General features: G+C 40.6%; 1 protein-coding gene across 1 annotated transcript; it reads left to right on the top strand.

Annotated features, from left to right (window-relative positions):
• The first annotated feature begins 5,321 nt into the window (after window positions 1–5,321).
• On the top strand, window positions 5,322–9,394 carry LOC308317714 (purpurin-like). Its single transcript, XM_080766964.1, has 6 exons — window positions 5,322–5,374; window positions 6,557–6,674; window positions 7,446–7,582; window positions 7,839–7,951; window positions 8,534–8,746; window positions 9,255–9,394. Exons 2-6 carry the CDS (start codon window positions 6,558–6,560, stop codon window positions 9,263–9,265), a joined length of 591 nt encoding a protein of 196 aa, XP_080623090.1. The 5' UTR covers window positions 5,322–5,374; window position 6,557; the 3' UTR covers window positions 9,266–9,394.
• Window positions 9,395–10,549: the final 1,155 nt, after the last annotated feature.

The raw sequence follows: 10,549 nt of genomic DNA, 5'->3' as shown, positions 1-10,549 counted from the left end.
CATGTTGTTGTGAAAGGCATGTCAAAAACATTGTAAAAACACATTTAGTCAACACATAATGCATGTCCATGATCAACAGTGAGTGAACATGTCAAATGCATGTTATATAGAGCGTCGCAGTCCCACCCCCTTTCATGACGACGACTGGCACAGGAAATAATTCCCCATGCATTTTTACCACCAGACATTTCAAAAAGTATTTATTTACAGATCTGTAAGCCTCGAAAACACTATTTTGGGCTGAACAAATAATTAGAAGATTATTATTTGTTCGGCCCAAAATATTGTTTGTTGTCATGATTTGTCACGATCCGAGTTGGCTTTGTCCACGGCTTTAAAGGTCTTTAAATAAATACTTTTTGAAACGTCTGAGAAAAATGAATGAAGAATTATTTCCTGGGCCAGTCATCGTCACGAAAGGGGGTGGGACTGGGACTGCAACGCTCTCTATAGTCTATATAAACTATATAGATAATATAAGTAACCAGATTACAACTGAATAATCGGTCACTTGGGAAAACCTGTAAAATGTAGTCTTTAATTGATTACCCTTTTTAGATGAACTGAAGCCTATCGCTGCTGAGGAGAGGAGGGTCGAGGAGGAAGAAAGGAAGATCCGAGAGGAGAAAGAGCGCATTGCCAAAGCGCTCGCAGAGGGTTAGCATCAATCGTCAAAGTTCTTCTTCTGCTTAATACTAGATGCAGCACAGCTTTCTATTCTTCTCATGAAGCTGAACAGAAGCAATGCATACTGCAAACCATTGGTTCTTAAAGTGGGGTCCGGGGACCCACCAGGAGTCCTTGAGTTTAATTTTAGCTATAAAACTAATGAATAATACATGTGAGGGATTTCTTTTAAAGGCATACATCAACAATGTGGTAGGCTATTTCCAAGTGTACAGGTCTGTAACTGAGTGTACAAAACAAATGGATGCGGTTCATTTAGTTCCATTTGTTTGGTTCTCTGAGCTAAATTCACATTGATTTAATTTTACAATATAATTGAGGGTCCCAGAGATAGAAATGCCATTAAATGGGGGTCCGTAGACTAATGCAGGTCAAACTGGGGGTGCTTGAAATTAAAATGGTTGATAATCACTGCTAGAGCCGTAAAGATTATCTAATGGGGTTCTCCTAGGCACCCAACAGTGTTATTAAAGGGATATTTCACTTTCAAACATTGTATTTGTTTTGCGTGCGGGTGCGTGTCTGTTGGAAATTAATATCAAATATCTAAATACTGAATCAAGCAACTTAAAACTGTCTGGGGTGTTCACAAAAGCCTGAGTAGCCCGAGTTAAAATTATCCCAAACATTGTTTGAAAGTGAAATTATGTGTAACATTTCAGGTGAGATGACACCTGACGTGCTTTCTAGCTAATTGCTAGTTGCATCTGTAGAAATAAATGGGTCCTTGAGGGAGTTCCAGGGGGTCCCCAGCTATAAGTTAGCAACCAAATGGACCCTGTAACTCGGTGTACAAATGGAACAAAATGGATTTGGTTCCATTTGTACACTCGTAAGTTAAATTAACAGTGATTTTACAATATGAATTGGGGTCTCCGAGATGGAAATGCCATTAAATGGGCGGTCCAAGACTAATTGATTCTTATTGTATTGTTACTGCTATTGTTATCTGTAAAGCACTTGGAAAGGTGCTATATAAAAGTTATTATAAATTATAATCTGATCTTTTTCTTTTTTTTGGTTATCTTTACAGCAAGTGAAGATACCATTCTGAAATGAACCAGGGGAAGAGCTTGGGCTTCTTCAGCATGAAGATTCCCACATCGTCGTCGTGCAACTTTTCAACCTCTCTTTGTGGTCCTTCTTACTGTGATGCACTGAGGTGAAGATCAGGTCAATTATATCCCTTTCATTGTGGATGTGTTCACTCTTACCTTTTGAAGATGCATAGTACCTCCTCGTCTGGCCTGCCACTCACTGTCCCACCATGGGCCGTTCCGTTATTGACATGACACAACTTGATGCTTTGATTCAGCTCTGTAATATCGCAACCGCAACCTGTACAAATAGTGGGGTTTTTTTTTTCAGTTCATGTTTGTACTCAAAATAAAAAAAATAGAACTACATGGTCACTATTGTTTACTGAAGTTTTGATTACTAATTGATGCTCGGATATGGGTGTAATACTTACTGTAGCAGGCAAGAGGGTGTGTGTGTGTGTGTGTGTGTGTGTGTGTGTGTGTACAGTACACATACTAAATTGACATGTCTTCATGGTTAAAGTCATATCTCAGGATAATCATCAGTGGTTGAATTTTGATACCTAACATCTTTTGATATAAAAATCAATGTTCTTTACTTGCAGTATTCCTAATTTTGGGTTAAAGTAGAAGAAGATATTTTATCTGTTCCGGCTCTAAAAAAATTATGCCACCTTCACATTTGATGTATTTGGTTACAGAAGCATATTTCTCAGAACACATAAGTGGAACCGTACAATAGCCTTCAATTGCTTGATCACCAACATAAACAACCAAGTATGTACTTAACTTTGAACTCTAGGCTACTTAGTTTGTGCATAAACAACCAAATGTACGTAACCTTGACTTAGTTTGTGCTACAAGCTTAACGTGTCGCGACGTGAGCCACAGCAAATCTATTTTCAACTGGGTGTAAGTCAAGCATTACAATCACAATTTAGCATCGTAACCGTCCATATTGGTTAGTTCAGTGGTTGCCAAAGTGGGGTCCGGGAAGCTAAATGATAGTAAACAAATGGACCCTAACTGGTCTAAATTAACAGTGATGTTACAATATTAATTGGGGTCTCCGAGGTAGAAATGCCATTAAATGGGGGGGTCCATACCGTAGATGTCAAACTGGGGGTGCTTGAAATGAAAATAGTTGAGAATCACCGCTAGAACCATAATACAAATCATCTCTTTTGCGGGCTAATAAATGTCGATTTAGGGGTTCTTGACATGGAAAAGTTTGGGATCCACTGGGTTAGTTGATATCAACCTGATCAAGTTGGATGAAGCTTCAAATGACGTACACCTACTTACTTACCTACTTATTGTTGGTTGTTTTTCAATTATAATTATGCTAGTACATGTAGCTTTCACAGATGAAATATTGTATTGTAAATAAAACTCGTTAAATGTTCTGAAATAGAAACTTTGGTAAAAAGTAATGAGAATGTTCCAAATGTAATCAGTCACTACTAAGTTACAGTATGTACTATAAAATGAAAGTATCTTGTTAATAATACATGCTGCGGGTCATGGTGGCACAGTCGGTAGTGCTGTCACCTCACAGCTAGAAGGTCCTGGGTTCGATTCCCGCTGTGGGCCTGTTCCCTCCTCTGCGCCATCAGCGCCCAATCCGCCCCGAGGCGGGGTTGGCGAAAGGGCCTTTCTGCGTGGAGTTTGCCTGTTCTCCCCGTGTCCCCTATAGGGTAGGTAGTGGTACCTTCACAAAAACATGCTTTAATCCTGGTCTCTAAACTACCTCCCCCTGGCCAGCTGGGGCACCTGATGGAGGGGAAAGGAACTGGTTCTTCCACACGCTATGTCCGGCCGGGGAAACTCCCCTGTCAGGTGAAAAGAAGCAGCTTGGACTCCTCATGCACAGAAGAAAGCATGAGGTCAGTCTGCTGCCACGCCAGGTTGGCAGAGGAAGTGTAGCGCCCAGGATTACATTAGATAATTGACAGTGGGTGAAAAAATTAGTTACAAAATCGTGGGATAAAGAATTTAAGTAAAAAATGTAATAATACATGCTGTGTTATGGGGAGAGCTTACTTGTTGGACCGTTCAAAAGCATTCCTCAAAAGGAGAATATGCCTTTTGATTGTAAGATCTGTATTAGTATACATTTATATGGCACTAGCGCGGTACTGTACATTACTGATTGTGTCATCTATGTGCACTAGATCAGTGGTTCCCAAACCTTTTCATGAAAAGGACCCCCAAATTGACACTAATTAGCCCGTGGACCCCCATAAGATAAGATGTTTACGGCTCTCGCAGTGATTCTCAACCATTTTAATTTCAAGGACCCTCAGTTTGCACGGACCCCCATTTAATGGCATTTCTATCTCCTAGAGCCCAATTCATATTGTAAAATCTATGTTAATTTAACTCTGAGACTGTACAAATGGTTGTACACATTCAGAGTTACAGGCCCATAAGGGCCCATTTGGTTCCAAACTATCATTACTTTGGGAACCACTGCACTAGATACCTCATGAGCAGAACAGCAGTACTGACAATATGACTACAGTATAGTAAGCACTACTTACAGTAAGTAGTACTGACACATTTGACAATATGTCTGTACAATAATGTAACTGTATAAAGTGTACATACATACATACATAAATGAGATATGGCATTGACATTTTTATCAAAATGTAGTCATATATACAGTACAGTATATATGTACTGTACATACAGTACAGTATATAGTGTGACATACTAGCGTCATGTCCAGGGGTGTACTTGTACATCAAGCTGCCTCACGCTACAGAGACAGGAGATAGGCTCCTGCCCTATGGGCCTCATGGCTCGGCAAGGCTACTTACTTATATAGTGCATTTACACATTTTTATATATATATCCAGCTTTGAGTGTATTTTCTAAAACATTGTCCTACGTTTGTGTAGGATGGATGGAGAATTTTACATCATATTGTCTGAGCAAATACATATCTTGCGCCACTTATCCCTAAACTAATTTAACATTTTTTACTATTTTTAAAATCCTTTTTAAATAGTTAACATAGCCAATCTAACTATAGCTCACAACTTGTCGATGTAGATTGGCTAGTTGAACTATTTTAAAATGTTTTCCCAAAATAGTATGCAAAGAAATGGCAAATAAGTTTAGGATGACAGCAATGGCCGTTTTTTAGCCCAATGAGTGTTTTTCTTTTTGCAAAACGAATGCTTGGAAATGGATCCAGCATCATGAAAACCCCCTAGTTTGACATGTCACATGCTAGTACCTAAAGCATGATGAAATTTTGCATTTTTTTACCTTCTATAAGTTGTTAACGGTATGGTCACATATTTTGCCAATTATGAAAATTGCCTTTCCACCTCCAACATTGAGTAACTCAGATGCCTAAAAAACACCCATTGTGTGATGTAAACATTGGGCTGCTCTTGCCCTACAACAATTACATGAAGCTTATATCAGTGTCGGGAACTTAGGGTCAACAGCTTACAGGTAGGATTTGGTTAACTGGATTAGCCATAGATTTAAAAGCTGCATTTAGGTTGAAGAAGTGAAAAGGTATAAAGAGGATCGCAGACAGGCTTCCTGTCACAGTTGAGAACAAACAAACAACAATTTGGAATTTAGACTTTTTTCTTTGCCACTTTGCTGCTACACTCTCCTTTCAGGTAAGCTGTTGTTGCTGCTTCAAGGGACTTTTTGTTTAAATGTGATACAATACTTAAAGCAGTCTAGTTAAAGGAAGATACTACTTATACTGTGAAGTAAAAGTGCAGTTCACCAGCAAATTAATTTCCTTTTGGGAGAGTTATTTAGCGGGGTACATCAAAACTGACCGACACATAGTAAATAGTATAGTTAATTGAAATCTATGGAAATGCACTAAATATAACAGGGTTCCAACACATTCTTACCAATAAATTTCCAAAACCTTTCCAGGCCTACAGGTATATAACAATCAATCAGCACAATGACTGTGCAATGCCCAAAGACAGGTGTGTATAGTGTAACAAAAATAAAGCATAGAATATCAAATACTAGAATTCCATTCTAAATCCTTCGCTACACCACCTATCCTAGACATAGGATCACGCTGTGTGAACGGTGTGAGCTTGTAGATCTGTAATTTTTGTGACGGCCGGTACACATTAGGCTTAAATCACACAGCCAGTTCGGCGGAAAAGAAAACTACTTATGTTTCATATTTCATGTAATGTTATACATGTTTTGGAAAATGATTTGTATTAACTGAAACAATAGGCAAAAACAATACATATCCAAATTTGTTTTCCTGGACATTTGATAAATTCCAAACCTAGTCCAGAACTGGATTTTATTTTCTTTCAAAATATTTCCAGGAATTTCACGACAGTGGGAACTCCGATATTGTTGCAACTTAAAAATAATATTAACCCATTTTAGGCAGGAACCCGTTTTTGAAGCATTATGTTATACTTTATAGCTATTGAAAAATATCAGATCTATAAGCTCATAGCGTGGCACCGAGTGCCGTGCTATGAACTTGTAGGTCTGCTATTTTTGAAAAATCGTGAAAATGTGCCTCAAATCTTTGAATATATATTATTACAGAGTGAACATTTTAACTCAAAACTATGCTTCTGGGGAGGACCCTGGAATTACATATTTTCAGATGGGGGTCGGAGGCATATTACATGTAATTCTTGGGGTCCTCGACATGAAATATTGAGCACCACTGATACAGAAACATAAGGTTTTTCAGAAAACCGTCAGGACTTTGAAGACATTTTTTTAATTTCGACGTCAGGCCTAAATGGGTCAATAATCATACTGGGTCGCTTAAAGTGTGCCTATTTTTGTATCCCGTCCAGAATGGACTTCCAGATGTTTGCCGTGGTTTTGACATTCCTGGCCTGCGTGGAGCGAGGCCTCACCGCCAGCTGTGTGGTCGACAGCTTCACGGTCAAAGAGGACTTTGAGCCCGCCAGGGTGAGTCCAGGGAGTTTAGTTAAGGCTCATTCATAGTCTGGATTTTCGGTGGTGAGGACGTGAGTTGACCACCGCTCCGGTGGTGAGGTGACCACCAGAGCTGAAATAACGTTGAGCGGTGGTAAGTAAAAACAGAGAGAAGGGCTGGAGCGGTGGCGGTGGTTTGCTCTTCACCGCGGTTCGTGACGTCATGTTCGGTGGGCACCTCACCACCGAAAATCCAGACTATGTATGAGCCTTTAGTGTTGCTACAATGACGTTACAAGAACACTATTTTATTTTCATTCATTTTCCCTCATCCATTTTGTATGCAAATAAATAGTAGTATAACAATACCCTTGATATTTTTATCTGGTGGAAATATATTGTACAGATGGACTTGAAAAGTTACATTACTGAAATCTTGTAGAAACTAGTAAAAGTGTCAAAAGATTTAATTGATTACTAATAATTCAATATTATTAACGATTAATCGATGGTCAATGGAGAGTCGGGGACGGCTGTTTCTTTTTTTAAACAATAAAAAAAACACATCAATTGTGCTAAGAACAATCTGTTATCCATTCACAGAATGTTGCCTCAATCAGGCTAATAACATATACCATTACCATCAATACCAATAATGCAGGCACATAGATAGGCCTGTAGCGTATATTCCATTTTCTTTTGAGAATCAATGTTGATCTATTAACAATAAATCAATTAATCTGACATCCCTAGTAGAAACACTGTGATAATGCAGTGTAATGCATGTTCTTTTGTGGTTTGCAGTATGCAGGGAAATGGTACGCTGTGCAGAAGAAGGACCCAGAGGGACTGTTCATGCAGGACAACATCATGGCCGAGTACACCATCGGTGACGACGGAGCCATGGTGGCCTCCTCCCGTGGCAGGGTCACTCTATTTGGGTGAGCACTCAAGGCTCATTCATAGTCTGGATTTTCGGTGGTGAGGTGACCACCGGAGCTGAAATAACGTTCACCGTGGCTCGTGACGTCATGTTGTAGTTCGGTGGTCACCTCACCACCGAAAATCCAGACTATGAATGAGCCTTCACTAGTTCACTCCTCAGTCCTCACTAGTCCTCTCATTAAAAATGTCAGTGCTTCGATTATTTTTTTTCTGAGAAATATTTGTGAAAATGTCCCTCCTTTGCTCGTCCAGATTCTGGGTGGTGTGCGCAGACATGGCTGCCCAGTACTCTGTGCCTGACCCCGCCACCCCTGGAAAGATGTTCATGAACTACCAGGGACTGGCCAGCTACCTGTCCAGTGGCGGTACGACTCGTAGTTTTCACTGAACACTGAGCGACTAGGCACACACAGACAGGCATGTGTATGTAGGGCTGTCACCATTACACATTTAAGTTGACGATTAATTGTCGCACAAATTGTCGCACAAATTGCGATTGACGTTTTTTTTGCATTGAACATCGGAACGTTACAATTTGTATTTCCGTTTTCCTTTTAGGCTTCGTAATCACAAACTGCACGGGGCAGATATGACAACTAACTTAAATATACAAAGAAATAACTGACATATTTAATATTGTTATTTGTTTTTATATAGTTTTTTTTCAAAAGAATTACAAAATAGCAGAAATAGTTGATTGAGCTTACAAACGGTACTTTTCGTGAAGCGTTGTAAGCTTGTAGATCTGATATTTTTTCCATTTCTGAAAAACGTATGGACATTTTTCAACATGGAAACGATTGACGACTATGCAAAAATAATTGAAATTATTTCAAATAATTACGATTAGGCGATTATGTAATTCTTGTGACAGGCCTAGGCCCGTGCGCACACACCTCCCCCCACTCACACACTGAAACGTCTTCCTTCCCTGCCCCCTCCTCCAGGTGACAACTACTGGGTCATCGACACGGACTACGATAACTACGCCGTTACCTACGCCTGCCGCACCCTGAAGGACGACGGAAGCTGCGACGACGGCTATTCCCTGATCTTCTCCCGCAGCCCCCGCGGCCTGCCCCCCGCCATCCAGAGGTCCATCCGCCAGAAACAGGAAGAGATCTGCATGGCCGGACAGTTCCAGCCTGTGCTGCAGTCCGGTATGCACATACAATACATGATATGGCTTTTGCCGACACTGCAGCTCAGCTTGAATGCCAGCTTGAAAGAGACAAAAATCACATTTAATCAGAGCATTGAATGCTCTCAGTAGCCAGTAGGTCAGTAGTCTACTGACCTACCAAGATCTCTGCATTCTGTACGTTGATCACGGCTACTGTTTTGTGTACAAATGGAACCAAACGGACACATAAGGGTCCATTTGTACACTCTCAGAGTTACAGACCCATAAGGGTCCATTTGGTTCCAAACTATCATTTAGGTGGGGACCCCCTGGAACTCCCTCAAGACCCCTGGGGGTCCACGGATCCCACTTTGGGAACCACTGCCCTAACGCTAGCGTGATGGTCTAATTGATGAATGAGTCACGGCACGGGCACATGACACTACGAGTAACCCAAATACTTCCAAAAATACCATCAAAGGTTGTATTTCATCACAAAATCTAAACTAATCCCCCTTTCCCTCTTCTTTGTTTCCTCTCAACAGGAGCTTGCTAAACATGTCAACTTGGTGAAGGTTGTTGTTGTCCAGCAGCTGCCCAGGACATCAACCATCAAAGATACACCCATTTACTGCTCCCAAAATGTGAAGATAACAAACATCTGGGAATGAAATTCAAAGCCTCACCTCACCCCCATCAATTGTAAAAATACAAAACAAGAAATATCTAATTAATGCCAAATACAATTGAATGCCAATATACAATTGACAGAATCACCTTTTGTCCACTATTGTCACAATGTTGGGTAACATCAGCATTGATCAGTTGGTTATTGTGTTGGTTGTTAGTGGTGACAATACATTTTATGAAGAAATGTACAGTTGTCATTGTCCTTTGTCATTTAATAGCTGCTGTGCCGGCATCACTTTTAAGCTAAATGCAATCATTTTGACTACATGTGTTAAATGTTTCCGACTTTTGCTCATCCACTGTGCAATGGTAAAAGTACACATTTATAACGCGAAATAAATGTTTAGTTTTTTGATTTGAGTGTAAGAACAGTCAAATCCAGGCAATTTTTAATACCGATTACAAAAGATGTATTTTTTACACCATACAAAACAAGACGTGTCCCTGGCATACTGAGACACTTGGCCTAATTAATATACATGTAGCATGTTTTTCTTTTTTTGGTGCCACCACAATAACTGCTAGTGAACTAAAGCTCCTCTAAATACCTCTCAGTGAGGGAGTAAGGTCCCGGCCTGCCCCAGTAGTCCACAGCTCGAACCCTATAAACACCACCAATGTCCTTGTTGACTAGAAAATAAAACACATTATAAAGATCGTTTCAGACTGTTCCATTATTCATACTAGACATGTACGTATGTGCCCGTCGGCCACCGGCCTACTTGACAACGATGCACTCAGGTAGCACAAAAAAGGTACCTCCTCACCACCTCAGCATTCGGCTTTGCAGCTTCGTGTCTATACAAAAACAAAATCAAAATCTGTGTTCATCGGAGGGGAGCCGGGCGGGTGCATCCGTCAATGGGTAATGTTGAGCAGGGGGAGTAGGACAGAGGCGCCGTGTCCCTTAAAAGGGGTCTTCACACTGGCGGGTAGCCAGTAGTGACAAGCAGCGGGGAAAAGCTGCATAACGACTAAATTGTTATCGGAGGGTGCGCTCCCCTGACCTTTGCGTTTCTAAATGTACCCAGAAGGCAGTAGCATAATGGTAGGTCAGATACCAGGGCGTGTTCACAAAACGGTAGGCCTGCTGCATCAGACCTCTTTTCTGGGGACCTGTGGCCTGGCGTTGTGAGACAATGATTCAGTT

The sequence above is a fragment of the Protomyctophum bolini genome, assembly GCF_963924005.1.
Source record: "Protomyctophum bolini genome assembly, chromosome: 6".
NCBI lineage: Eukaryota > Metazoa > Chordata > Actinopteri > Myctophiformes > Myctophidae > Protomyctophum > Protomyctophum bolini.
The sequence above is the reverse complement of the archived record's forward strand: the minus strand, read 5'-3'. Positions and strand labels throughout refer to the sequence as shown.

What these genes read in the sequence shown, in the direction of transcription:
- LOC308317714 (XM_080766964.1), top strand. Translation starts at nt 6,558, where the DNA reads ATGGACTTCCAGATGTTTGCCGTGGTTTTGACATTCCTGGCCTGCGTG. An exon ending in GGCAGGGTCACTCTATTTGG is followed by an intron (nt 7,583 to 7,838) that starts GTGAGCACTCAA and finishes TTGCTCGTCCAG; the next exon opens with ATTCTGGGTGGTGTGCGCAG. An exon ending in CAGCTACCTGTCCAGTGGCG is followed by an intron (nt 7,952 to 8,533) that starts GTACGACTCGTA and finishes CCCCTCCTCCAG; the next exon opens with GTGACAACTACTGGGTCATC.